Raw genomic sequence first — 27471 nt, 5'->3', positions numbered from 1 at the left:
TTTCCACATCGGGACGGCTTTCTCTCTCGGTTGTTGAATTCCTTGACACCCGACACCCGACACCCGACACCCGACACCATCCTTGATCGACACCATCTCCCCATCCATCCTCCACCATCATCCTCAATACCGAATCCATCTCTCTGGGATAAGGGCAAGGAAACAAGATCCTACAATTTTCTTCTTGCAGCTCTGACCCACCACGATGCCCATACAACCCACATTGGCTCCTCGTGCAGAGGCGCTGTGGGAACGACAGCAAGATCCCGTCGCCAGTTTTCTGAGTAGCCTGTTTGGTAGCCCAGACAACACTGATTCTGTCGTTACCAATCAACCCACTCCCACCACCACACGTGCTTTCACGACCACTTCCAGCTCCAGCCGTTCAACGCGCACCACTACTTGTAAGTGACTAGATCCCTTCTCTCTCTCTCTCTACCTCGGCCAATTCTGAACCCTTCCCTTTTCATTGCATTGCAAAACCAACTTGAAACTCACACGCTATAGCTTCGTCTCTTCCACCTCCGGTAGCTTCCACTCCAACCACCACATCCACCTCTTTAACCTCCACCACTTCCTCCACCTCAAGCACACCCACCTCCACCTCCACCTCCTCATCCAGCACCTTCATCATCACCACCTCCTCGCCCTCTACCCTCATCTCCACCTCCCAAGTCGTCTCCGGTACTAGCACCTCTCAAGTCGTCCTAACTACCGTCGTCACCCCCGTTGTAACCACTACCGCTGCTGCCGCTCGATCCAACTCCAGCTCATCTGGCTCCAATGGAGGTCTCATTGGTGGTCTTGTCGGTGGAGTCATTGGAGGACTGGCTCTCATCGCTCTAATCATCACCATTTGTGTAATGGCCAGCCGACGCAAATCTCGCACAGGTCATGCCTACTTCCTTTGCTTCGGTGAGCGTCCTTCACGCAACGCAGCTGGCGATTTGCGTCACAGCGGTGGTGCATGGCCCACTTTCGACCCACAAGATGATCATCGTAACTCGAGCTACGCTGCTGGTGCAGCAGGTGTCGGCGCTGGTGCTGCTGCTGCTTCTCCTTCTCGTCGAACAAGACGTGAGCAGACGAATGCCACTCTTCCTGCTGAATTTGCCAACGAGCAAGATCCCGAACGATACGGATACTCTGGTTCTGCCGCCGCTCACAACGGTTACCCAGCTGCTGCCACTCAGTACGATGCTGGATACGATGCCTACGATGCGTACGGAACAAGCGGCTATCCCGATATGCAACAACGCCCCGCACGCAACGGTGCAGGTGCACTTGCTGCTGGTGCCGCTGCAGGTGGAGCTGGAGCGTATCTGTACAACAACAGTAGTCCAGCTATCAACCGTCGTTCATCTGCTGGCCATCCTTCGCACGATTCAACTTCGTACGCAAACATGTCGCCTCACGCAACTGCTTTGAACGAAACAGCTCCCGCTCCTTGGACCTTACCCATGATGGGATGGCAAGATACACATGGGCCCTACAGCGTTGCTGGTGTGGGTGGAAATATGGTTACTACCTCCCCTCCCCAGGCTCAATTCATGGTTTCGCCGAGTGAGGCGAATAGGACGGCTGCTGCTGCCGCTGCCGCTGGTGCCGGTGCCGGTGGTGTAGCTGGCGCTGCTGCTGGAACTCCAACCCGCAGCACAGGGCCGGATTACAGCCATTTCGACCCACCCGAGATCCGCGACGCTAGAGCGAGAGAAGCGGCAGCTGAGGCACTCGCCAGGGGAAGCTTCTCAACCGCTCACTCGTACGGAAAGCCAACTTGGCCAAGAAGGCAACCTAGAAGGCTCTCGAGTAGCCAAGGAACTCCGATCAACCAACACTCGAATCTAGCTGCGGGTGGTGCGATGGCTCCCCCGGCATACGTAGATGCTCAGGATGGAATCATGGAAGAGATGGACGATCAACCGAGGAGGTTGCATTTGACGAATGCCGAACCGGATGTAACTACGGATGATGATAGTTCCAGGGGTGGGCCCACTAGAAGACCGACACATAATCACAAGGACCAGCCTCCGGCTGCTACTTACCGCCAGCACTGAGTGACTCAAATCGCTGCTCTGGCAATAGTCAGAACCAACGGATACGTTGATATCCCATGGACCTTTTCGATACCTGGTTTGAATCCTTTTGCTTCCGAATACCTTTATTCTCGATTTCTTACATACAAGAGGAGATGACTTGTTCCGTCTTGTCGCGCCCTTTTTGCCTCACTTTGGACGCTTTTGTCTCGCTATCTTTCATTTGATCCGGACGTTTTTGTATCTTAGAAAACGCCTATGTCCCATCTCTGGTGGGGAGTGGAACAGTATCTCACAACAATATCTTCAAACCGATCTTGTGTTCGCCCCTAAGACCAATGTAACTCGTTTGCCATATGCTCAGACTGAACACAGTGACTGAAATCTACACGACCTCGTCCTTCTCAGGGTATCACCTTCGCTTGCCTCCGCCTCTTACTCTACTCAGGCATAACCTTCCCCCGAACAAATCCAGGCACATCAGCAATTCCCAACATATGCACACTCACCGCAATAACCAACCCGAGCAATATAAACCCAGCGGCAAACCCTGCCACCATGGCCCCCACGACCGCAAATGCGGCCAGGAAAATAGACCCTCTAACCGCTTCCCAACTCAACCACCCTTTCTCTCTCCCCTCCAGAAAGGCATTCACCCTTTCCGCCACAACCGCACTGCCGGCCACTACAACGGGTACACCAGTGCCCGGCTGGGTACTCGCCCCGACAAAAAACAGATTGTGGTACTTGGCATGCTGGATACTAGGTCTAAACCATAAAACCTGCGGGATGGTGTGGGATAGACCCAAGATGGAACCTCGGAAAAGGTTGAATTTGTCCGCCCAGTCGAAGGGGTCGTTGATGATTTCGTGTTCGATGAGGTCTTTGAAGTCGGGTCGGTTGAGGCGACGGGAGAGGATGGAGATGACTTGTGAGCGGACACGCGAGACTGTTTTTGCGAATTGTTGGCGTGTGTGTGCGCCCTTGGAGGGATCCGAACAGGCTTTTTCGGGGATCGAGATGGGGCCGCAGGGGACGAGGATCACTAGCGAGTCTTTGCCAGCGGGTGCAGCGGTTGCGTCTAGACGGGAGGGGACGTTGACGTAGAAAGAGGGTTCGGAAGGTGTGTCGCCATCACGGAAGATTTCGTCAAAGGATTCTTGGTATGCGTCAGCGAGAAAGATGTTGTGTCCTCCCAACTCCTCTACGATTTGCGAAAGGGACCAGTAGAAGCTGATCGATGAGCATGTCTGATCTTTTCCTCGAAGTTTCGTTGCGTAGGAAGAGGCGGGTAGGAGGTTGTTATAAGTCCACACGAGGTCGGCGTTGCTAACTACAACATCTGCTTCCATCACCTCGCCATTCTCCAATTCCACCCCTTTCGCCGTACCACTTGTCTCATCCACCACAATCCTCTTGACACTGGTATCATACCTAAATTCCGCACCAAACTTATCCCTGGCAACCCTCTCGATCGCCTCTACCACCTTCCAAAAGCCACCGAGAGGATACCATATCCCCTTGGCATACTCGGCATACTGCAACAAACTATACGTCGCCGGCGCATCAAATGGACTCATACCCATATACATTGCACTAAACGTCAACGCCCTCCTAACATGCCTACTTTTAAAATACTCGGCAGTCCTCTCATACAAGGTCGTGTACATCCTCAACCCTTTCGTTTTCCACAACATCGGAAACAATTCCGGCCGGAAGAAGGCCCACCATACACTCCAATCCTTCGTCAAGACATGCTTTACACTTTCCTCGTAGTTCTCCCCCGCCTCTCTCAGGAATGCGAGAAAGTTTGCGAGCGGGTCAGCTTTCGAACCGGCCCGCTTTTCGAAGAAGGATAAGGTTTGGGACATTTGAGAGAGGTTGGAGGATAAGACCATTTTTTCGCCATCTGCAAAGTGGATTCGGTAGGCTGGGTTGCATTGGTGCAGGGTTACGTGGGAATGGATGTCTTCGCCGAGATCGCGGAAACATGATTCAAAGATTTCTGGCATAAGGTAGAGTGAGGGACCTTGGTCGAAGCGATGGCCGTTGTGGTGGATCAGCGAACAACGGCCGCCGGAAAACGTGTTTTTTTCGAGGACGGTGACGGTATGGCCTCGACGAGCGAGGCGGGCGGCGAGAGCGGTGCCGCCGGCACCTGCACCGATGATGATGACTCGTTTGTTGGTTTTGCGGGGAGAGGGGGGCAAGTAGGAGTTGATGCGGGATAGAGCCGGTCCTGGCGTGGAGAGCTTTTCCTCGCTCATGATGTTGAGCTACGGTAAGGGGTGGATTTGGTACAACGAGGGTGGTGGTGGTGGTGGTTTTAGTTCGGAAGGGATCAACAAGGAAGCAGGGAAGCGTGATGGGAGAGATCAACACAAAGATGACTTGAGGGTGCGCATGGACATGGTAAGCTGCATGCATTTCGAGTGATATCTGTGCGCGCCAGGCGATATGAAAGCCGCGGCGAACTCTTGGAAAATAAAAATAAAAAATCGCATTCCACAGTTGAGAAATTGGAGGGGCGTCGAATTGCGAATCGGGCACGTTGTTCAATCTTGTGTGTGTTGCACAAGTACAATGACGTTAGTATGCTGTATGAGATAATGTACAAATGGGTCCTATCCAGGCATCACAGAGGTTGAGTGGTGCATAGCTAGCGAGATCCCCCACCACCTGCGCCCCGACTAGCAGGTCTAGAAGGTGCAAAGATAGATGACAGAGCTGCTGGTGACGCCCTGACCATCCTACTATCCTGCCCTCCGCCTGCGGCTGCTGGGCGGAACGAGTTGCTTTGGTGTCTAATCGAAATTGGTCTTGCGCTGCCATTTCCCCTGACTTGGGCTGTAGCAGGACGGGCGGGTTTTGTGTTTGGACTGGCAACTTTCTCTGGTGGCGGTGGTGGTGGGGAGCTAGGCCGAGGCGACGAGGGAGACTCTGCCTTCTCCTGTGTTCGCACTCGTTTGGCTTGTATCACTTTGACTGCCGGTTTGCCGCTAGCTGAGCCAAATGGAGCAAATGAGGTTGCAGTTGGTGAGCTGGCAGTTGGCGGTGAAGCGACTTGCTTTGTGGGTGGAGCTCGAGTGCTGCTAGAGCTGTGAGTGCGTTTCAAGCGGCAAGAGAGTGGGGAGCTCGGACGCGGGCTGCTGCTGCATCCTACCGCTGTTGCTGCCGATGAAGGTGAGGAGCAAGGTTTGGAGCTGCCAAAAAAGTCGAGCTTGCGTCGCTCTACCCTTGCGATGTCTGGCGGCGGTGATGAGGATGCTGGTGGTGCCTTTTGGATGGATGATCCCGCTTGCTGACCGCTGGACGTTGGCCTGCTCTTCACTGAGACTGAGCCAGATCTTGGACAAGAAGCGCAAGAAGGCGTCAAAGGCGCAGCAGCTGCCACCTCATGCGGCTTCAGTCTCGGTAGCCCTGTCGCCACTGATACTGCATCGCTATCCACCCTCTGCATACTCTCTTCCTTCTTACTGCGTGCCGCTGAAGTTGAAGTTTTCCCTTTAGCTTCCTCTTCCAACCCATCACTACCCGGCATCGGCATCGAAAACTTCTTCAACTTGGCAAGGCCTTCACTCCCTCCACCCTCAATCCTCCTCGGAGCGACCATCGGTCTTACCATCTCGCTCCTCACTTCCGCCCCTGCTGCCTCTGGTGCTATCTCCGCACCAAGCATCTTACTCCTTCCCAACCCTTTAAACGTCGGTCTCCCACCTCTCGGAGCTGTCAACTTTGCTTGTGCTACACTCCCCGATCTTGCTTTGTTCATCAGACTCTGTCCTTTACTCACTCCTCCCCCTCCTCCACCACCGGCAGCCATTAGACCGAACCGTCTTCCGGCAGATCTAGCATTCTTCACCATCAGGGGTCGATCACTCACAACCAGCTTCTTCGCTTCTTTCTCTGCTCGATGCTGAACATACTTGTCCTTAATCCTCTTCGCTGCTTCCAACTTAGCCTGTTCGGTTTCCCCCTTCGTGCGAAAGTACAGCCTTCTCCAGCTCTTTGGCTCTTTCGGGAGAGCAATGCAAGGTGTCGAGGGGGTGTATTTCTTGCGGAGCTCGTTAAAGTCTCTTAGGCAGTTTCGTTTCCATACTTCCTCAGTATGTTCGAGGAGGTGAGGAGAAGCTTCTTCGAGTGTGACTAGTTGTTCGACCCGACATTCTTCGAGGATGGGTTTGGCGTTGCGGTATGGCATTTCTCCCAGATCTTGGACGGAAGAGATGTTGCGGAGGATGACGCGGAGACACATCGAGTATAGGCTCATGTTGGAGCTGGGTGGTGGGTGCGGGTTGCGGAAGGAGGAGGAGGAGAAGGAGGAGGAGGAGAAGGAGGAGGAGGAGAAGGAGGAGGAGGAGGAGGAGGAGGAGGTGCGGAGAGCAGTAGGACAAGTGCCAGGGAGTGGAGAGGCAGGGTCAAAGTCAAGCTCTTCAGGTTGACCCCAATTGCCTTGGACCTTGTAGGTGGTGTCTTTGAGACCCATCATCCCCGGTGGTTCTGGGGATCGTTTCCAGTCTTTCATATTGTCGGTGCTTGAGGCTGTGGTACAGCTTCCGCTCTTGTTGGTGGTGAGCGGAGCAGATCAGGTTCTAGAAGCAGGTGCTTTAGGGGGTACCAAAGGTAGGTGGTCGGACATGCTGCATGGTCGTCCTGAACAAAGCGGGTTTGGAAATGTAGCCTTAGTGGTGGCCGAGCGGAAGCTTGAGTTGGGAGGCGAAACACGGTAGCGTAAGTGGCTGATTGTAAACCGATGTAGCCTTTCGAGCAACGCCGGTGCGAATCTGATGAAGTCGAGACTCGAAGATGTTTCCCGTGTGTCAAACGACGCCGAAAAGCGCACAGGCACACGCACAGACAGGCACACGCACACATAGTAACACGAAGCACAGGTGTGAAAAGAAAAAAGAAAAGAAATAAAAAGAAAGAAAAAAAAGAAGAAAAAAAACAAGGCAGCAGAGCGCGGTCGGTTTTTAGCTTGTATGTATATCCTCCACATTTTGATTCAGCCTCGCACCGACCTTCTCAACCTCAACACAACCATCAAGAGATACGTTCTGACAGACGACCTCAGCACTGGAGCATAGCAGGTTCAACGAATGGCCATTAAAAAGCGGGTCTACACAGTATTCAGCCCGAAATGTGTGGAGCTGTCATGTGAAAGAGTGTGGGTTTAGACGAGTTGAGGGGCCAAAGGATAGTGCCACACCGCAGTGTCAAGTACGCAGCATGGTATGCTCAGAGCATAAGGCCAGCAGCTTCACCATCCCTTACCTTCCCCCTGTACTCTTCTCTTGCATTCTTAATAGTCGCCCTAACATCCTTCCTCGCCAACGCATCCCTCACCCAGAACAAGAACGCATCATCGTCCTCTGGCACAAAGAAGCTACTCAGTGCACTCAATATCATTTCAAAATCCGCCCCCTCCGCCAACACCGCCCCTCTATGCGCCCAAATGATCCCCACGGCGACCATTGTAATTACATCCTGGCCATCCAGTAGCCACGCATCCCACACCCTTAGCTGCGTCTCGAATGGTATCGAGTTCGAAAACAGCGTAATGTACCACTTCGTCGCATACGAGCTTGCAACGATCATTTGATTGTCAAATACAGCTGCTAGTTCCGGCGCATACTTCCGCAACAGCTGCTCTTGCACGAACAAATTCTCCACCAGACCAGGAAATCCAGGAGAGAAGGTAGTGTGGAGGTTGAGATAGTTGTGCATCGATACCATCGCCGTATAAGCACGTTCGGGGCTAAAATAGCAGAGTAGGGTAGCAGCGATGGGTCCCATGCCTTGGCAGTAGCCGCATTGCTCGCATAGCATCGATATTGCGTGGAGGACGTGGAAGAGCGATCGTTGACCTTGACCGTAGCGAGTGTGGAATTGAATGTGGCCAGAGATGGTACGTGGGACGTCGAGGTCGATCTGCACATCGTGTGCGCTGGGCATATCTGCGAGCTTTCCCAAGTTTCCCGGATCAGGTTTGCTGAGCGAGACAGGTGTTGAAGCAGCAGGACCTTGCAGATGAGGCTGAGCAAGCGAGTTTGAGTATCGCCCCTCCTCGGTTTGCTGACGATGCTGAATGAGAGCTGCCCAGGCTGCAGCACGCCAGCTGTCAGGTATGCCTTTGTAGACTCTGCGACGGAGCTTCCGATCGATAGCTTTGGCGAAGTCGAAATGAACAGCGTTGTGACCTTGATCTCGTCCTTTCACTGTAAGCATCTTTGACCATTTAGCGATCCGCTCCTGCTCACGCCGACGGTGCAAGGTGTCGGCTGCTGCACGCGCTTCCTGCACGAGGTGCGATCCGAATTGGTCGCTGCCATTCGTCTGCGCCCGCGTGGCCGTGTTGCTGGCTGACGAGTGGGGTGGCGTGAGGCTGGTTGGTAGAGGTCCTCTTTGCGATGCTAAGCCTTTTGTGCCCTTTTTTGGGAACGGAGCTGCGAAGAGACTTGATGATAGCAGAGTGGACTTGTGATGCGCATTGCTGGGACTATCTGAGAAGAACCCATAGCGGTCAATGTTGGCGATGAGCTGTTCTCGTTTTTTTCCTGCAATCTCTTGTCGACGTTGACGCTCGTTAGTGGAGAGCAAAGTGTTGTTCGAAACTGATGTTGCAGCGCTGAAAGAAGTCGGTAGAGGCGGTCTAGGAGAATGTCCGCCCTGTGAAGACCATTGCGATAAGCCGCTCCTTGCGCTCCCACTACCGTCGATCGCTGGTATATTGTGTCCATTGATACCACCATTCGGAACATTCTCCACACCGCTGCGACCCGGAGTCGTTGGTGCTGATGTATTGGCTTCAGACGGCCTAGCCGAGCTGCGAGCGGCAATGTTGTGATTGGGTCGAGAGAGTGCAGCTTCCTCCCATGCTGAGAGTCCATTCTTTTCGCGGGTATATTCTTTGCCATCGGCGAAGCCATCATCTGGCACACCAGCAACGGCAAAGTGTGCATATGTTCTACGAACGAATTCGGCATCGGATTCGAGCGGCGTGCTGAACTGATTGGCGTGCCATTCAGGGATTTGAGATCCTTCCTCGGGTGCAGAGGATCTGCGTATCCTAGGCGATACGGGTATTGGAGGAGCTAGAGTTGAGGTTGATCGATCCTCGCCAGGGTCGGGAGTGGTGGATGCGGTCTTTGGTCGAAATCTGGCTGGCAGAGCACGAAGGGAGATGGATCTGGATAGTTTGTGGTCTTCCTTGCCTTTGATGGCAGAGACCGACGCCTCAGCTGGGATGTGGTGATCCGTCGTCATCTTGTCGTGCACCAAGAACTCGTACGTGACATTCCTCAGCGAATTGTTGTCTGAGAAGTGGTCAGAAGGCTGTTGCTAAACACTGGCTGTGTACATGCTTGCTCTTCAGCAAGCCTAGAAGAAGCTCAACGCCGAGCCATTGTCAAAGTCCTGACGAATCACGAGCCTGAGGGATGACCAAGTTTAGTGATGGTCGTGTGAGCTATCGTTATATGCCGAAGAAAATTGTATGCGCTGCTGTTCAGGTTATGAGAGTGTTGAGGTCGGAGCGCCTTCCGGCTGTGAGTCTGGCGGAGTAATCGAGTTGGGCGTTCACTCCATGATGGCCGAGATGAAGCTTTGATCGGTGGCAATCGTGTTCAGATGATGCAATGTATGCTCAGCATCGAGAGACGAGAGTTTGTTTTGATGAGGAAGAGCAACACACAATGCACAGGCAGGAGTTTAGACCTCCTTACACTTCATGCAGCTCCCAAGTAACTATCACAGCGGTCAAGGGGCGATACACTGACTCTCTCGTCCAATCGGGCTCGAGTTTCAAGATGAAAATGAGATCTACGATGCCGAGTTGGATTTAACACTCTCGAATCAAAGCTGAGTTGAGAAGGCGTCGTTTTCTGGGCCAACCGCACCAACCAACCAAAAGTCGCAGAATCTTTTTGCTCACTTTTATCTGATTTGTCGAAAAAGCCTTCCGCCGTCTTCCGAGAACTTTCTCTACGCTGCGCAATCCTCATCACACACGCCACCTTGCTCATCCACGTTTCCATCACCAGATACCCCCATCACACAATGTCGCAATTCAATGAGGCAGGACCAAGCAATCTCATCGAGGTGACCTCTCCGGAGCATTTCACCGAGATCATGCAACAAGACTTGACTCGAGTCTCTCTTCTCAACTTTTACGCTCCATGGGCCGAACCATGCCGGCAGATGAACGAGGTTGTCCGCGAAATTGCCATCAAGTATCCTCAGGTCCTTTGCCTCATCATCGAGGCCGAATCTCTTCCCGACGTTTCTGAATCATTCGACATTGAAGCAGTCCCCTCCTTTGTCTTGCTCCGAGGGCACACTCTTCTTTCTCGCATCAGTGGTGCTAACGCGTCAGCCCTCTCCGCCGCTGTTGCCACTCACGTTGCCCCAACTCGCGTCAACGGAACCGGCAGCGTATCCAAAACTTCTGCTGCTCCCCGCGCCGCCGCTGACACATACGACGCATCCACACGCAACGGCACCGCAGCAACCTACGCAGATGACCAAGACGAGGAAGACGTAGTCCCCGAGACCGAAGAACAGATCTTTGCTCGATGCAAGAAACTAATGGAACAGAGCAAAGTCATGCTCTTCATGAAGGGTGATCCTGATACACCCAAGTGCGGGTTCAGTCAGAAGACAGTCAACCTTTTCAGACAGGAGAAGGTCGAATTTGGTCATTACGATATTTTGAAGGATGAAAACGTTAGACAGGGATTGAAGAAGTTAAATGAGTGGCCCACTTTTCCTCAGATCATTGTGAACGGAGAGTTGATCGGCGGACTGGATATCTTGAAGGAGAGCATCGAGAGTGGGGAGTTCCAGGAGATGCTTCAGGGCTGATATCTCTGAGAGTAGGTTCAAAGTTGTATTCGAATCTGCATTGTACATTAGTAATTCTGGCGCAAATCTTAGTTTGATCTTTGTTGACGTTATGACTAGAAGATCAGGATATAGTACAAAAGAGGGTGGTGGCTAGAGCTTCCAGATTTCGACCCCGTCCCAGTCATCTCTGGACCATGCGGCGCCATCACCAAGGGTATCGAAAATTTTGCGAACCCGCTTTGCAGGAATCTGTTTGAATGGGAGGTCGTAGTCCTCGCTAGCAAGACGGAAAGCTTCGTTGACCTGAGTGGGATCTCTGCGTTCCAGCGCAAGCAGGATTGTTGGCTTTGACTCTGCTTGTCGTTGGTAAAGGTGGGCAATGGTGAACAGGAGCGACCTTATCAGTGATGGCTCGTAGATCGTGTCTGCCGTCAGAATTAGGTCGAAGTGTTGTTCAGTAGTCGTTTGGGTGTTGCGAGTATCGGCGTCAACGTGCTCCTGGGCGCTAGGAAAACCCAGCTCTGGATGCCAATGCCACCTTTCAGGCAGAACGGTCCAGTCCAGCTGGCAGACTCGAATTTGATCCTTCTCTGCCTTCCCCTCGTTGACGAGCTGATAGAGACCAGCCTCAACATTCGGCTTCAGCACCGATTCGAGTACTGGCGGAATATCTGTGGCCACAGTATCCCACCCCAGCCTCGCCATGAGAAGCGAGAGCAGACCTGTGCCTGACCCTAGTTCGAGCACTCTCTTGCGTGCTGCCGAGCTATCCTTCTGCTGTACTTTCCCATAAGTATGGATAAGGAAAGACGAGAGCACTTGGGGGGACAGCCAAAGTGACGAGCCTGTGCTATTTGTGTCGTTGCGCTGTGTCAGCCGAAATGAGGTGTCGATGCAAGGGAAATGGTAGACTAGCTCTGGAAGGTGCTTTGTCTGATGAGCTGGCAGGTTGACGGCTTTCTCGTAGCTTTGAGATTTATCCTCATTGGTGCTCGCGTCAGAACCGCTGTCGATATCGTCTGGCTTCAACATCTGCTCCTTCTTCACCCTCTTTGTGGCCCTTCGAGTCATTATGGCAGGCACCTGCTACAGGCACTTCAATGTCGGACCAAGCTTGCTCTCCTCGCTCATTCTTGACTGTTTTGGGGAAGGCGTGCGTTGGACTCGACGGCTTGGTTTCCTCGCGGCGGAACAAAGTCGGCAATGCTCAAACCACCAATTGCATCTCGATCGTCTGATAAGAAGAAAGGGAGTTGGGATGAGCAGCGCAAGATGGGAGCAAATGAGTGTTGAAATGTGGAGTGGAGCAGGTCACGTGCTGAAGCGCGTTGGCGGGTGGAATTCCAGCGTAAACTCGCTCCGCCAAAGTTGCGCTGTGTAGTTAGCTGTTTGCACGGCGCGAAACGCGTCGAGAGAGAGAGAGGGAGGGAGAGTGAGAGAGCAACACTTTGGCTGCAGGGGAATGCCCAAATTTGACCTGCTCAGCTTTCTCTTTCCTTGTGCGCCTACCGAGAACAACACTTGCAAGCATCTCGAACCGCTCGCCAATATTGACCACCATCTACCATCCACGACACCATCATCGCCGAAGATCGCCATCTCACAAAATCAACCCTTACATCATCCAACCCCTCTCAATAAACAACACGGATAGTGCACCCCTCAGTGCCCACCATTCTGACCCCAACATGGCGTCCACCATCCACCAATCCTTCCCCATGTCCTCAGCACGCGTCCCCGAAGACGCCGTCAAAGGCAGTGGAAACTACTCCTCCTTCCCTGTTGTTAAAATTGACGAACTACTCGGAGTCCTATCCGAAATGGGACTTTCCATCTCACCCGAAGACATACAGAAACCACAAGGTCACGTCGCACATCGAGTCTTTGTCGCCTTTCTCGAATGTCTTTCCGGAACAACAACCGAGATGATGGATGGACGACGTCACGAAGCGCTCGCATCCGTCGAATACAGCGAACTCTACGAAGACGGCCTGCAAATGCTCATGTTCTTCCGCGAAGTCAAGGACATGATGAATGCAGCTACCCTCTACGACTTGACGCTGCAGGATCTTACGCGGCCTAATCCGAAACGGTTTCGACGACAAATGTCCGCGCTGGTCAACTTCTATCGTTTTCGCTCAGACCGTATTGTCGAGTTCGAGGAACTTGTTACTGGATCTGAAGATCTCGAGAACAAACGGAACGAGATCGAAGACGACATCGATCGGCAACGAAGCGAACTCGCCCGGTTCAAAGCCGAACGTGAACTCGACGAGCCAAAAGTCAAAGAACTCCAACGAATCAACGCCGAGATCACAGACGATCTTCTCGCAGCACGGAATCAACAGAAGGAGACCATCGAGCAACTTGAAGAGCTCAAGAAACGTAAAGATGGCTTGGCGATCAAACATGCCGAATTGGCCCAAGAAAAGTTTCAGATCTACGAAAAGATCACCTACCTCGAAGCACGCGTCGTTTCGAGTCCTAGTAAGATGAAGAATAGCGTCCGGGAGTTGGGAGAGCAGTTGGATAAAGATACCGTCTCTTTGCAAGAGAGTTTGAAGAAGGTGGAAGAGTTTAAGCGCAACCTGGAGACTTTGGATAAGTTGAGTAATGATTTAGAGACTTGTATGAATGCTATGCATGAAGTCAACCTCGAGATGGTAAAGGGCAAGGAAGAGGTTCAGAATCAAACGGATTTACAGGCTCTTTCTCAGGGGATCAATAATCAGCTCGCTTCGCTGAAACATTCGTTAGAGATGACGGAATATGAGATGAAGAGGTTGGAGGACAAACAGAATAGGAATCGAAAGACCTTGATGGATATCACTGAGAAACACACAAAGAAGATGGAGAATCTGCAGACCGAATTCGAACAAGCCAAGCAGGAAAGGAGTAGGAAAAACCAGTTGGCCGAAGTCAAGAATTTGGAATCCGAAAAGATCGAGGCAAAGATGGCAGAGTTGGAGGAGGCCTACGAAGGCTATCAGAAGAAGATGATCAGGCAGAAGGATGCGATTGAGACCGCGGTAAGGCTTTATATCAGTACCTTGACCAATTCCTTGCAGTTGGAGAGGTTCGAGGCTTGATCCGATACAAGACATGCCAAGACCGTTAGTTGTTTCTTTGTAATTGTAGTCCATGCTTGCGTTCAACTTGTTATACCCCATATGTAGGACCTGCGTGAGTGGCCGTGTTGCGAGGCCTCTTACTTGAACGTGACACCGCTACACAAGTAACTAGCACAGACGAAAGAGTTATGAGCAAGAGGAACAGATCTAGTTTGCAGGTAATAGAATATACTCGTCATGCCTCCTTTCCAGCCTTCTCCCGCAAAAGCATCCGACAAGAACCCGACAAACGCCATACGCAGCTGTCATGATCGCTATCGTCTGAACCAAGCTTCTGTTGCTTGAATTCATAATCCAGCCCCGTCTACTGATGTATCTTTCTCCTTTTACATCCCATTCTGCCAATGACGTTTGCGCTGCCGGGTCAATGCTTCTGCTGAGATACCGCTTGATATCATCCTGAACGATTTCGATGCATTTCTCGCCATTGGCACTGCCAGCGCACAGCCCACCAACCTTCTCCCTTCGATCATCACCCTTGACAGGATGTAGCAGCATTGGCCCGATACATGCATCTCTATCCCTTTTCCACTGCCCATATATCTCACCTGCAATGGTAGAGCTGTAATAATAAGAAGTATCCTTTAGCACCTCTTCCCTGTGCTTTGCCAAAGTTGCGCTGGTTGGGTTGAGCAGTTGGTTGAGCTTTGCTGGCGAAGCCTCGTACCGGAACGCGATAGGATGAGGGTAGTGAACCATCTTGAGCTGCTCCCTACACTCATCCTCACCTGCCGCTAACGGAAGCGAGTCAGTTTGGAGGACGAGGGTGGGCACCATAGCTTCGCAGAACAGCGACCGATGTTGGTCTGCCGTAACATTCTCTAGCGCCTGAAGCGTTCTTTTACTCAGCCAGAGGTTTGTGCCTACTGAAGCGGCGCGAGGTTTGGCTTGGAAAGAAGGGTATCCTTGTACGTCGTATTCCCAATACCACCCCGAGTCGACTGTGTTGCGGACTGGAGAGAAGACTACTACATCTGCACTCTTTCCTTTGCACACCTCTGTGTCCTTATCGCTCCTGCTGAGAGTGGCACCTTGAACTGGCCACTGAGTGTAATTTTGTGCACTGGTGCGATGGGCGTAGTTCCAAATCGACTCCAAAAGATGGTCGTAAGTATGGGTGAAGCGAGTGTCGAGCTCCCAATTGACGAAGCTATCGTATTCGGGATGCTCGATGGAGAAGCGTTGAAATGGAAGCAGACAGCCTCGATAAGACCCAGCAGCCTTTATCCCTTCCCTGAAATCTCCGTAGAGTGGGTACCGTAAGATCATTCCCTGCTCGCTCCATAGTTTGACTAGAGACCAGAACTCGATAGGTACGCTGCCTCGGAGGATCTGCTTGCGACCTGACTCGGTGAACATCGAGACGTAGTTTGATGTATCTTTGACTTCCAGAAGCAAGTGGACGTCCACTTCGAATGGAAGGGTAGGAGATGTGCGCAACTCCCAGATGAGAGCACGAAGGTGAAGGATTGCATCCTGAGTCCAGGTGAAGCCTTGGTAGCAGCGGAGGACGAGTGCGACTCTGTGCTTCTTTGTCGTTGCTCTTGTTGATCGTGCAGTTGGCGAGGGTGTAGGACAGGACGAGGGGTAGGAGAGGTTTGACCATTCGACATGTGGGAACAACTGCGGATCATGTTCCGCCAGTAAGTTTGCGTACCAAATGACATCGCCTGTGATGCTCGCCTTATCTCGCACACCTAGTCTCTCTTGCGCTTTGGGGATGTAGTCATTCCCCCACGCCTGCGCGAGGTAAGGCTCGAATCGTGAAGAATAGTGATAGCATTGATTATTGTCCAACGCTGCCTCTTGTGGCGACCCTACGGGACCAGCCACAATATGGCTCTGTGTTTTTGAAGCTGAGAATATGGGCTGAAAGCAAGGTCCTTCCTGAGAGATGGATGATGCAGGCAGGTGCTCTGAATACCTTGAAATCGACGCTTGAGGAAGGTAAAGGCGATGCCAAGGGTAGATGCGTGCAAAGTGCCAAATTAACGCCCCTGCTAGCACCAAGCTCAGCTCCAGAGCCCACCGTTTGGCCTGTTGCCTTGAGCAAGGTAGCCCCATCATGATGAAGAAGGCGCCTTCATGCTGCGATGAAGGTTCAAAACTGACCGCTGAGGATGGTCAGCGCTAAAGGTCTTGGGGTTATTCTCTCGGCTGTGCGTGGGCTTCTATCCGAATTCCGTCGCTCTGTCTGCGCGAGGAGAAGAGGCTCTCCCCCTCCTTCCTCTATTGAAACTTCTCAGAGGACCCAGATAAGTCTGCATAGACTCGACACATACTGAGTCCTGCTCATGGTGGAGATGAACACGCACGCAAGCACTTGCACTCGAGACAAATGTCAAGCTTCCAAAGATTGGTGTGATTGATCAAAACAACCTCAAAGACCTTACACTTTTCACCTCAGCCATCGACAACCGCCACGAAATGCCCGACGAAACGGCATTCTGGTACAAATCACCTTCGTCTTCCCCACGATCCAGGTTCAACACATAACTGATCTGTTGCAATCTCGTGAATTTGTCCCTGATCGGCAGACTAGTTTGTGCAGTCAAGAAGCCGATCACTGCTCTTAGATCTTTATCGAACTTCAACGCTCCGAGTTCTGTAAACCTCATACCCATCACCATCGCCTCCCATGGCTTGAGTAGGGCATCAAGAGCCATTTGGACGTAGGTGTTGAAGTTGGCATCGGTGAATTGGCCTCGGAAGTGATGGAATAGGAGATCCCAGGACTTGACGAAGCGCCGTCGGACAAGGCCGCGCGATTCGGCGTCTGAGTAGGATTCGTCGTCCAACACGTACGAAACATCGCGGTAGGTTTCAACTAGGACACCTCGGAGACGAGGAGAAGTGAGCTGAGTGAACAAGTGCTCGATCTCGGTCCGCAGCGAAGACTTGAAACGGTTCACGAGTTGGGAGAGCGAATTGATGGCGGCAAATGCTTCATCTAGCTCTGTCGGCTCGAAGAGTCTCGTCAGTGCCTGTTCGTGCCCAACCTCGGCCAGGACACGAGACATGTAGTTTGAGCTAACATCCAGAACATTGAGATACGTGATGAACACAGTGCGCATCTCTCTACTCGCTGCATCTTTCCGTGGGCCATCTATTATCATTGAGCCCGAGATGCTTCGCCAGAGAGTTTCCATCTTGCGCACGATGACTTCGATGTATTCTTCCTCGAGAGAGGTTTTGACGATCCGAACCATCTCGTTGAGTGTGGTGAGGGATGAGGTGGAGAGGATGCGAGCAAGGACGGTACGTATGACGTAGAATGCGTCGTCGAGGATGGATGATGTGTAAGGGCGAGAGGTGGTGTCTGGTTGATCGATGCGGAAGGCTTTTCCGAGACTGTTGCGCAGATACCAGGTTTCCATGGGGATGTAGATGGTTTTCATCGTATCGAGGACTTCTTGGCCCAACTTGGATTCAGCGGCAAGGTCGACTGGCTCGAATGGAAGCGCATGCTCATCAGCCATGCCGTCGTTGGGGAAGGGGCCATTGACGCTCGAGGCGATGGAGATGCGACGATCGATCGATGTGCGACGAAAGTCTTTGAGTGGCTCGTCGGCTTGTGTTGCCCTTTCGTCCTCTAGAGTTCTTTGCCGATTGCCCTTGGCTGCATCGCCGTCGTCCTGCTCTGGAGCAAGTCGACTTTGCAAGAAACGTCGATACAGTCCCCATCGGGAAGACATGCCAGCTAGCTCCGTGAGTATACGGTCGATCTCACGCCCGTCCGGACCAGAAGGCTCATCGAAAGAGCTATTTGCCGTCGAACCTGCTGCTGGACTTGCTGTTCTGCCAGGAACACCAAATGACGCCTTGAAAGTCGGTTGCTGTGTCTTGTTTGCCACCACTGCTCCTGTAAATCGATACGACTGTACTTCATCTAATCTTCTACGAACATTGCGATCTTCACGCCACGAATCCATTATGCGGTGACCTAATCTATCGCATTCCTCCTGCAGCCCTGGCATGACACCATGCCCAAAATGACCGACACCATAATGTCTGTCCACCACAGGCTGATGCATATCGATGAGCATAGCAAGGTGTTCGAACAGAGAAGTAAGTAGCAGAGCAAAGTGAATAGGATGCTGTGCCTTGCCCGACGCAAGCGAGTCCGAGATGGCTCGCCCCTTCTCACGCACCATCGAGCGAGCAAAGGAACTATATACCTCCAGACCTTCCTTCTTCCATCCGACTTGAGGGAAGAGCTTGAAGAATCGCGAAGCTTCCTTTTCGTCCTTGTTCTGCGTCGACTTGATAAATGCATCCGTGAAGGCTTTGAGCATGGTCTTGCGAAGTTCGAGCAGTGTCGTCTCTGGTGGCTCTGGAAGGTCGGTGCTCGGGACGACAGCTGCAGCAAATTGAGAGGAGCGGATAGCGGGATCAATGGCAAGTGCTCGACTGCAATGCGCGGTTGCCATGTCCCAGTCACGGTGCTCGACGGCAGCAGCGAGGAGGGAGAGAGACGATTTGAGCTCGGCCGTTCGCACTGCCCATTCTGTAGCGAGAGCGATTCGTTTACGTTCTTCATCGAGTAGCCGAACTCGTTCGGAGATGCGTTTTGCGACAGATGCTGAGCTCTGTAGTCGACGGTCGAGCACACCGGCTTCTTCCTGGATCAGCTGCACTTGGGGAGCCAGACCAGAGATGGAACGTCTCGCATCGGTGACAACGGGTTCGGACTCTTCGAAGAGCGAGACGAGCTCATCATCGAGGGAGCTCAAGTATGCAGAAAGGTCCGAAAGTGCATGAACTATCGCAGATCGGCTGGTGAGCTTGGAAATGTCGACCAGCTGCTGTGGTGGTGGTTGTGCGTGTTGTGTCTGTTTGGAGGGACCGCCATCTTCTTTGAGTGGACTTGGAGACAGAGCTAGCCGCGTCGGAGAAGTGTCAGAGGGACCAGGTATTGTCATGAGGTGGGTGCTGTGCTGGCATGCGAGCCGAGCCGTTGTGATGGTCAAAGGAGGAAGTTTCTTGGAGGAGGAAGAGAAGACCAGACCTGTCAAAGGTGTGGTTGGCTGTTGGTTGTCGCTGGTCCGAGCTCTCTCTCTCTCTCTCTCTCTCTCTCTCTCTCCACGCTATCGTTAATGTTAACTGACACGCGAGAAGGCTCGGAATTGCACACAATTTTGCCTGTCCGCTCTTTTTCCAATTCTTCGTTTCATCGACATCTTGCGTCTCATCTGCTCTCTTTCACTCCACCCCACCATCCATCCATCCACACATCACCTCAACTCAAGTGGAGAAGTGGCAGCATCTTCAACTGCAACTGCATTCGGCAAGATGGCGCAGATCTCCACCACATCCGAACATACCATCCAGACCCTGGAACGCATTGGCGCACATTCGCACGTCAAAGGTCTCGGTCTCGATGATCAGCTCGAACCGCGCCCGTCTTCGCAGGGCATGGTAGGCCAGCGTGCTGCCCGAAAAGCTGCTGGTCTTATCGTCAAGATGGTCCAGGACGGTCGTATTGCCGGCCGCGCCATTTTGATTGCCGGCCCACCCAGTACAGGAAAGACAGCCATCGCGATGGGTATGGCGCAGACCCTTGGCTCCGACGTTCCTTTCACCATGCTCTCCGCTTCCGAAGTGTTTTCGCTCGAGATGAGCAAGACTGAGGCGCTCATGCAGGCATTCCGTCGTTCCATCGGCGTTCGAATCCGAGAAGAGGCGGAAGTCGTCGAAGGTGAAGTGGTCGAGATCCAGATTGACCGATCTTTGACTGGCGCCACCAAGACTGGAAAGTTGACCATCAAGACCACCGACATGGAGACCATCTACGAGCTCGGTAACAAGATGATCGACTCGTTGCAAAAGGAAAAGATCACCGCCGGCGATGTGATTGCCATCGACAAGGCAAGTGGTCGCATCACCAAGCTCGGACGCAGTTTCACACGTGCCCGCGACTACGACGCTATGGGAAGCGATACCAAGTTCGTTCAGTGCCCCGAGGGAGAGTTGCAACGAAGGAAGGATGTGGTGCACACTGTCTCTTTGCACGAGATCGATGTGATCAACTCGCGAACACAAGGTTTCTTGGCGCTGTTCTCCGGTGACACTGGAGAGATCAAGCCCGAGTTGCGTGATCAGATCAACACCAAGGTGGGCGAGTGGAGAGAAGAGGGCAAGGCCGAGATCGTTCCTGGCGTGTTGTTCATCGACGAAGTGCACATGCTCGATATCGAGTGCTTCTCGTTCCTCAACCGCGCTCTCGAGTCGGAGTTGGCACCTTTGGTCATCATGGCTTCGAACCGAGGCATCTGCCGAATCCGTGGCACACGCTTCCGCTCGCCACACGGTATGCCCATCGACTTGCTCGACCGTGTTCTTATCATCAGCACCAAACCTTACGAGCTCGAGGACCTCAAGCAAATCTTGACCATCCGTGCTGCCGAAGAGGAAGTGACTCTCAAAGCCGAGGCGCTCGAAGTGCTCACACGCATGGCTTCCGAAACATCGCTTCGTTACGCCATCAACCTCATCACCACCGCCAACCTGGCGGCTAAGCGCAGAAAGGCAGACGCTGTCGAAGTTGCCGACATTCGTCGAGTGTACAACCTCTTTGTCGACGAGAAGCGCAGCGTGCAGTACCTCAAGGAACATGCCGAGCAGTTTATGAGCGAGTCGGACGAGTATGGCGATATCGATGCGTTGGGTTCGGCTGCTCCCATCATTGGTCGTCAAGCTTCCGGTGTTCAGGCTTAAAACACAACCGTGATATCCCTTTGTCTCGAGAGCGTGCGCTTCTGCCTCGTCAGTGCCAACGCCATGTATTTTTACCAACTTTTCTTGCAAAGACAAGCTATTTTACAACTTCATTCGACTCTGACCTCCTGTCTGCATCTTACCGTCGACCATGAAGCCTCTAGAAGATGCCGACCAGCTCATGGCCGGTATCGGATTGAACAGGTGTGTTTATGAGTAAGTAAGAGGTTACTGATATGCTCGTGGAGCGCTTTTGGCTGCATTGCGAGGCTTCAGTGCAGAAGAATGAGAAACTCGAAGGTGATCGAAGCTTGCTTTTCTCGAGCTTTAAAGAAAACACGCGAATCAGGGAAGTCGGATTTTATTTTTATTTTTCGCCCAATTTTCCCACAGCTTAACAGTTCGGAGGGAAGCAAAAAGAATCCCGGCCGGAAGCGCAGTCAAATTGGCAGAAAGCTTATCGCGACCCGGCCTGTTGCGAGACGGGAGAGGGAGAAAGGAGAAAGGAGAAAGGAGATAGGAGAAAGGAGAAAGGAGAAAGGAGAAAGGAGAAAGGAGAAAGGAAAAAGGAAAAAGGCATTTGCTGCTGCGCTTTCTTTTTCAACTCAACGTGCACCGCAAAAGTGCTGACCGACAGAGACCTCGGTTATCGCCACTGGCAACTTTACTTTTGCCATCACCACCATCAGCCACACCAATAGCATCGGCATCTCGGCCCTTCCTAGACGGCTTTTAGCACGAATTCCCATCTTCCACGGCCCGTGTCTTCTCTGCTCGTCAGTAACTTGCATCAGGTCTCAGGAATCGGTGCAGCGTAGCAAGACGCAGCAGTCAAGATGCGTGGTCGTTCCATTCACGCTCGTTCGTTGCTCAGGCAATCGAGTCGTAACACACCAGCGATAGCTTCAGTCTCGCCAGCAGCAAGGAACTTCATCTCCAGCTGTGGTTCGCGATCAACACGCCCGCAGTCTCGTCGAGCTTCTTCGGTGCTTTCTTCGTCAAAATCGTCTAGCAGCTCTTCGCCTTCCAACGGCGGCAACTCGTCTTCCTCCGGCAGCAACAACAACAGCAGCTCCGCATCATCGTCATCATCCTCGGCTTCCAACGCCGCTGCTACCGAAAAGCACCTCTCTGCCTCGGCAGCATCGCCCCTCGTCAAAGTCAAGGCTTCATCTGCTCGTCTCGCCAAGGCAAGCATCTCCCCCGCCAACCCACCTCCCTCTTCGCTCGCTAGGATTGCATGGGAGAACTTTTTCTCGAATGAACGACCTCTGCTTCAGCACGAGATGCTGCCACCACGTCCCAAGCGTGCTGGTGGATTCGGCTCTTCGACGTCTCCCTCGGGTGGCACTTTGACTGCCATCTTCACAACAGACGGCTCGCTTGCCACTTTTGGCAATTTTGATAGCGAAACACATCAGCAGTGGAGGCGAAGGATGCGAAATATCTCACCAGAACGATTCGGCGAGCTCATCGATGGTCTTGCAGGTATTGAGTCTGAAGCAGCCAGCGACACTACCAAAGACAGTGCTACACGCTGGCTTGTCTCGAGCTTTCACCCTGAATCGGATCGCGTAGCTGTCGAGTCGGCCAAGCTGGAAGAGGAAGAAAGGATCAGGGAGGAAGAGGAGGAAGCAGTGCAAAATGCACTCGAACGCGGCGAAGATGCCGAAACAGCACGCAAGCTTGGTGCTGAAGCGGATCTCATCATCTTGGGTGAACCGCACGGTCCTTCGGCCGAATGGTCGCGTGGTGTGGCTACTTATCTTGCCGAAAAGGGTCGTGCTTACGAAGCTCCACCGGCGCCTGTTGCCGGTGATGCTGCTGAAGCAGCTGAGCTCGAACCTGTTCATGTCTCGAGCAGCGTCTTTTTCACCGATGACGATCCCAACTTGATGCTCTCGCACGCTTTGGTTCAGTCGACACTGCCGCTTGCGCTGAAGTGGGACAAGCTGGTTGCGCAGATGGACGCTGTTGCATTGAACGACCCATTACGAGCTGACAATGTAGTGGACACGACCAAGTTGGATGCCAAACTCGAGAATGTGAAGGGCAAGCACGGGGAAGTGGGACCTTTGCTGGCAGCACACAACATTATGATGGACAGTGTGAGGAGAAAGAGGAGAAAGAAGATCAGAAAGCACAAGTATAAGAAGTTGCGTAAGACGCAACGCGCTGAGCGACAGAAGATGAAGAAGTAGTCTTGCTTCAAGCCCGTTTGCATTCTCATTTTCGATCCAAGTCAAGTGTATTGTAGCACGACGTCAAACCATAGAAGTGACGACCTCTCCTAAGCCATACGTGTGTCATGACGATGAATTTGCAGGGGCAACGATGATGAGGAAGGGCGTATGCATTGAAGGAAAGGCCTTGACGTCGATGAGACCTTGTGAGTGGGCTTAGGCGGTGTTGACCCCTGCATCTGGTCATTTCGCGCTTTCTGCATGTTGATCACTTAGCCTGACGCACTGGGCTTTCTTCGAGTTGTACGATGTTTCGCAGCCACACACAGACTCAGCACAGCGAGGAGTCTTTTGCTTCCTCCTTCCATAGCATGGTCATTATTGATACCTTTCACACCATGTATTTTTCTTTGAAAGGCGCCCACCTGGTTGACATGAGGTCGGTGTTGATCCTTGCAAATCTGAGGATGAAGCGTCGAATTGGAGAGCGCGTCCGCGTTGTGTGTGAGTGAGTGAGTGTGTGTGTGTGTGTGTGTGTGTGTGTGGGTTTGCTGCGGGTTTGCTGCGTTCAAATTCGCGGCCTGCGTGTCAAGTCTCGGTCTTGACTGCCCAGAAAGCGTGTCTTTTGCCCTCTCTTTCACCGAGCGTTGGACAGCCACAAGGCAGTTGTCTCTCCTTGTTTCCTCATCCACTCGTTCCATCCCCCGGATCCACCTTTCACCTTTGTCCCGAGTCCTTCGTCGTCATCATCCTTTTTTACAACCTTCCATCCGCTTGATCGCCTCTTGTTTGGTTCGACTGGCATCCATCATCGTCAGGCTCGGAGGTACCCTTGATCATCCTCGACGGAAGGGAGAACAACTTGAAAGATGGCTCGTGATCGTCTTGCGGCCATGAGGGTAAGTTCATCTTCATCAGCTTCCATGGAAGAACATGCATCCAGTGACTGACTCTCTTACCACTCTGACACCTGGATGCTTTCATGCAATGACAGGCCCAGCAGGCCGGTGGGTACGGAGGCTACGGAGGAGGTAACAATGGCTACGGCGATCACTCTTATCCTACACAACAACAAGGCGCTCCCCAGGCTGGCTATGCTCAACCACAGCAAGGTCACCCTCAACAAGGCTATGCCGCACCACAACAACAGCAGGGTGCATACAACGCCTACGATCAAGGCGGATACGCCGCCCAACCTCAGCAGCAGACTGGGTACGGCCAGATGCCTCAAGCCCAATCCCAAGACGCTTATGCTGGCGGCAACGCATACGAAATGCAAAACGTAACCTCGGAGAAGTCTGCGGGAGATATGAACTCTTTCTTCTCTGACATCTCCGAAATCCAAGACACCATCCGTTTGATCGATGAAAACGTCAACAAGATCTCCGACCTTCACTCTCGTTCACTTAACAACATGGATGAAGCTTCTGCTCAGTATGCTGAGCAACAGCTCGCTTCCATTCAACAGGAAACTTCTTCGTTGACTAGTGGTGTCAAGAACCGAATCAAGCTCTTGCAGACTCAAACCAACAGGGTTCCGCCTGGTGGGGACAAGAATGTGAGGAACACCCAGATTGGTGCGGTTAAGAACAGGTTCAAGGAAAGCATCCAACGCTATCAGCAGGTGGAACAGAATTACAGGCACAAGTATAGGGCCAGAGCAGAGAGACAGTTCAGGATTGTCAAGCCTGATGCTACCCAGCAAGAAATCAAGGCTGCATTGGATGATGACCAGAATGGTCAAATCTTCTCCCAGGCACTACTCAACTCGAATAGACATGGTGAAGCCAAGGGCGCCTTGCGCGAGGTTCAGGAGCGTCACGAGGATATCAAGCGAATCGAACGCACCATTACTGAACTCGCACAGCTGTTCAACGAGATGTCCATCCTGGTCGACGAACAAGATGACGCGCTCAACGTGATCCAAGAACAAGGTCAACAAGTCGAAACAGACATGTCCCAAGGCCTGCAACACACTCACAAGGCGGTGGATTCGGCAAGGAAAGCAAGGAAGAAGAGATGGATCTGTCTCTGGATCATCATTATCCTCATCATCGTCATTGCGGCCGTGGTGGCGGCGGTCATTTGCACAAGGCCGGGTAACTGTGGGATGAGTAATGGAAACGATAACAGGGTTGCTAGAAGGTCGTTGGTTGAAAGAAGTGTTCATGCTGCACATGGATATGTTATGCCTCAGAAGAGGGCGACTGCCATCTTGTTGCCTGACTTGGGCATCTAAGGCGGAGGAGGGGGTTGGATAAGACGCAGGCCGATGCAACAACACACTCTTTTGGTTTCCGAGTTTGCCTTTTCTCACTTTCGTTGGATTTTTGATTTTTTTTTTTTTTTTGGTGCTGCGTCTTTCTCTTTTGTTTCCGTTTTGCGTTTCGTTGTAAGTATGACTTTGGTTGATGATGTTTCCAGTCTGAATAGTGTTGGTTGTTGTTGATGAGAAGCAGAAGAGCGTTTGCTGGATGTGAGATATAGGCTTGTGTTTTTGCGAGCAGGCTTTCTGTGACCTCATTTCCTGGGCTGGATTTGGGAGCCTGTGGACACAAACAAAACCAACCTCCGTGTTGAGAAGAATTGCCGACGCCCGGACGGAAACTTGAGTGGGACCCTGAATGCTATCTCCCCTCCTCGCCTTCCTGTATCCTCACTCCCTGTCTCAGCACCTTCTCATTGCTTCGTTGGGCCTTCCACGATGCCGCCGAGTACAAGCAACGATCTCGTACCGGTAGACTCGCTCAGTGCTACTCAGATCCAGTCGTATCTCGACTCGTACCCCTCCGCAATAGCGCACAAAGCCTCACTCTCCTCCACCGCTCCCAAACCCGGCGAGGGCCTAGCAGATCTCGATAACTGGTACCAATCTCTCCCCGCTCTCACTGCCTCTTCTGATCTCAAAAAAGGCATCAAAGGCAAGGCAGAGCTCGAAAAACTGATGCGATGGAAGCTCGCCCGCGAGAAACATCGCCCAACTCTCATGTCGCTGATCAAATCAAACCCTGCTGCTACTTGCACCAACGTGATCACTCGAGCATCCACCCATCTCCTCTCCCATTCCTCAAAACTTTCATCGGAAAAATCATCCGCAGAAGAACTGCTGAAAGCGGTAGAGGGAACAATGCGCATCTTAGCAGAGCTAAGAGGTGTTGGTCCTGCAACGTCTTCAGCTATCGTTGCCAGTTGGGTTGAATGGGGTGTCTTTCAGTCGGATGAGCTCGTGATGAGTTTGATGGGGAAAGGGATGAAGATTGAGTACAGTTGGGGGTTTTATAGGAAGTTTTATAGGCTAGCGGTGCAGAGTTTGAGGGGGTGGAGGAAGGATGGGAAGGTGGGGAGTGCGAGGGAGATGGAGAGGGTTGCTTGGAGTGTATTCTATTCTCCGAACTCGTTGGGTGAGGCAGGAGCGTTAGAATCCAAGCCAAAGCAGGAGACAGGTCTCGAGGAGGAGTCAAGAGAGAAAGAGAAAGAGACAAAAGAGTCAGGACGGGGTACAGCAAAGGAGAAGGTCAGGGCCAAAACCAAGAAGGAGGGAAGAGGCGAGGGGAAACGCAAGACCGCCCTCAAAGCTGACCCTAAAGTGGAAGAAGATCAAAGCGAGAGCGCAGCAGACACGGCAAGCAGAAGCTCTAAGCGAACTCGCACAGCAAAGTGAACGCCCATTCGGCACCGTCGGCTCTAGATAATCAGCTATAGCCTCCTCAGTTGTGGCTGCCTGAACACCATTTGGGATCTTTCAGTCCGATGAGCTGGTCATCTGATGGGCAAGGATGTCTAGAGCGATGATACTTGGGCGTTCTATCGTCGTTTCTACTTGCAAGCCATCGAAGCACTCTTGCGCCAAACTACACCGATCGAGATCTTACGTGGATGCGGCCGCGTGGATGCAGGCAGAGAAACGGAAAAGGCTGCTTGGAGTGTCTTTCATCCACCTCCTCCACACAAGCGCTACCCCAACGGGAGGCTGCGCAGCTCTCCTTCTCCTGACTCAGACGAGAGCTTAGGTCTGACTACCACAGATGAAGAAACATAGGATTGGACTTGGGAGGAAGAATGGGAGCCGTATTTGAGAATTGCTTTCTGCGCAGCATTTCGACTTGATTTCGGTAACCTTGCCTCATCGAGACGGCAAGGTTGACTGTTGCGCTTCTTCTTTCTTACTGTATCTTGGATGCACAACAGATCGGCTGCTCTCATCGCTTCTCTCGTCGCTTCTCTCCTCAGCACCATCATATGTGGGGCCGGCTACTTCTGATCCGTAGTAATGTGAGAGAGACGAGGAACAAGCTCATTCCTTCTGATGTATCCCATAGCCATCACGCACTTTTATCCAATCAAATACCAAAACTTGAAGCGCAACACCGAGCCTGCGATGATTGAAAAGCTGATCTGGAAGCCATCGGTAAGAAATGGCTGAGCTTGCGATGTGTACTGCGTGAGATCACATTTCCTCTAGAGAATCTCATTCCGGAATGTTATCCGTGGCGATGTGGTGGGTCGCAGGCGCAAGGACACCGAACGCCTAGCCAGAGAATCCTCGTCAATCACTTTCTT

At 52.4% G+C, this 27471-nt stretch overlaps 13 protein-coding genes across 13 annotated transcripts; 7 read left to right on the top strand and 6 right to left on the bottom strand.

Moving 5' to 3' along the window:
* Positions 1-205: 205 nt before the first annotated feature.
* UHO2_06550 (uncharacterized protein) lies at positions 206-2057 on the top strand (the record flags this gene model as incomplete). Its single annotated transcript, XM_041554966.1, has 2 exons — positions 206-404; positions 508-2057. 2 exons carry the CDS (start codon positions 206-208, stop codon positions 2055-2057), a joined length of 1749 nt encoding a protein of 582 aa, XP_041410900.1.
* A 419-nt stretch (positions 2058-2476) lies between these two features.
* Positions 2477-4303, bottom strand: UHO2_06549 (putative phytoene dehydrogenase; the record flags this gene model as incomplete). The annotated part of the gene is made up of 1 exon (XM_041554965.1): positions 2477-4303. One exon carries the CDS (start codon positions 4301-4303, stop codon positions 2477-2479), a length of 1827 nt encoding a protein of 608 aa, XP_041410899.1.
* Positions 4304-4695: 392 nt separating this feature from the next.
* Positions 4696-6561, bottom strand: UHO2_06548 (uncharacterized protein; the record flags this gene model as incomplete). Its single annotated transcript, XM_041554964.1, has 1 exon — positions 4696-6561. One exon carries the CDS (start codon positions 6559-6561, stop codon positions 4696-4698), a length of 1866 nt encoding a protein of 621 aa, XP_041410898.1.
* A 713-nt stretch (positions 6562-7274) lies between these two features.
* Positions 7275-9302, bottom strand: UHO2_06547 (related to GYP5 - GTPase-activating protein for Ypt Proteins; the record flags this gene model as incomplete). The annotated part of the gene is made up of 1 exon (XM_041554963.1): positions 7275-9302. The coding sequence occupies one exon, from the start codon at positions 9300-9302 to the stop codon at positions 7275-7277; it is 2028 nt and encodes a 675-aa protein (XP_041410897.1).
* Positions 9303-10094: 792 nt separating this feature from the next.
* UHO2_06546 (putative glutaredoxin) lies at positions 10095-10898 on the top strand (the record flags this gene model as incomplete). Its single annotated transcript, XM_041554962.1, has 1 exon — positions 10095-10898. One exon carries the CDS (start codon positions 10095-10097, stop codon positions 10896-10898), a length of 804 nt encoding a protein of 267 aa, XP_041410896.1.
* Positions 10899-11030: 132 nt separating this feature from the next.
* UHO2_06545 (uncharacterized protein) lies at positions 11031-11951 on the bottom strand (the record flags this gene model as incomplete). Its single annotated transcript, XM_041554961.1, has 1 exon — positions 11031-11951. One exon carries the CDS (start codon positions 11949-11951, stop codon positions 11031-11033), a length of 921 nt encoding a protein of 306 aa, XP_041410895.1.
* A 617-nt stretch (positions 11952-12568) lies between these two features.
* On the top strand, positions 12569-13969 carry UHO2_06544 (uncharacterized protein; the record flags this gene model as incomplete). Its single annotated transcript, XM_041554960.1, has 1 exon — positions 12569-13969. One exon carries the CDS (start codon positions 12569-12571, stop codon positions 13967-13969), a length of 1401 nt encoding a protein of 466 aa, XP_041410894.1.
* A 189-nt stretch (positions 13970-14158) lies between these two features.
* On the bottom strand, positions 14159-16078 carry UHO2_06543 (uncharacterized protein; the record flags this gene model as incomplete). Its single annotated transcript, XM_041554959.1, has 1 exon — positions 14159-16078. The coding sequence occupies one exon, from the start codon at positions 16076-16078 to the stop codon at positions 14159-14161; it is 1920 nt and encodes a 639-aa protein (XP_041410893.1).
* A 302-nt stretch (positions 16079-16380) lies between these two features.
* UHO2_06542 (uncharacterized protein) lies at positions 16381-18933 on the bottom strand (the record flags this gene model as incomplete). Its single annotated transcript, XM_041554958.1, has 1 exon — positions 16381-18933. The coding sequence occupies one exon, from the start codon at positions 18931-18933 to the stop codon at positions 16381-16383; it is 2553 nt and encodes an 850-aa protein (XP_041410892.1).
* Positions 18934-19303: 370 nt separating this feature from the next.
* Positions 19304-20728, top strand: UHO2_06541 (putative RVB2 - RUVB-like protein; the record flags this gene model as incomplete). Its single annotated transcript, XM_041554957.1, has 1 exon — positions 19304-20728. One exon carries the CDS (start codon positions 19304-19306, stop codon positions 20726-20728), a length of 1425 nt encoding a protein of 474 aa, XP_041410891.1.
* An 836-nt stretch (positions 20729-21564) lies between these two features.
* UHO2_06540 (uncharacterized protein) lies at positions 21565-22929 on the top strand (the record flags this gene model as incomplete). Its single annotated transcript, XM_041554956.1, has 1 exon — positions 21565-22929. The coding sequence occupies one exon, from the start codon at positions 21565-21567 to the stop codon at positions 22927-22929; it is 1365 nt and encodes a 454-aa protein (XP_041410890.1).
* Positions 22930-23780: 851 nt separating this feature from the next.
* UHO2_06539 (uncharacterized protein) lies at positions 23781-25150 on the top strand (the record flags this gene model as incomplete). Its single annotated transcript, XM_041554955.1, has 2 exons — positions 23781-23810; positions 23906-25150. 2 exons carry the CDS (start codon positions 23781-23783, stop codon positions 25148-25150), a joined length of 1275 nt encoding a protein of 424 aa, XP_041410889.1.
* A 465-nt stretch (positions 25151-25615) lies between these two features.
* Positions 25616-26572, top strand: UHO2_06538 (uncharacterized protein; the record flags this gene model as incomplete). The annotated part of the gene is made up of 1 exon (XM_041554954.1): positions 25616-26572. One exon carries the CDS (start codon positions 25616-25618, stop codon positions 26570-26572), a length of 957 nt encoding a protein of 318 aa, XP_041410888.1.
* Positions 26573-27471: the final 899 nt, after the last annotated feature.

The sequence above is a fragment of the Ustilago hordei genome, assembly GCF_900519145.1.
Source record: "Ustilago hordei strain Uho2 genome assembly, contig: UHO2_contig_19, whole genome shotgun sequence".
In the NCBI taxonomy this organism is placed as follows: Eukaryota; Fungi; Basidiomycota; class Ustilaginomycetes; order Ustilaginales; family Ustilaginaceae; genus Ustilago; species Ustilago hordei.
This window is presented reverse-complemented; position numbering and strand designations above follow the sequence as displayed.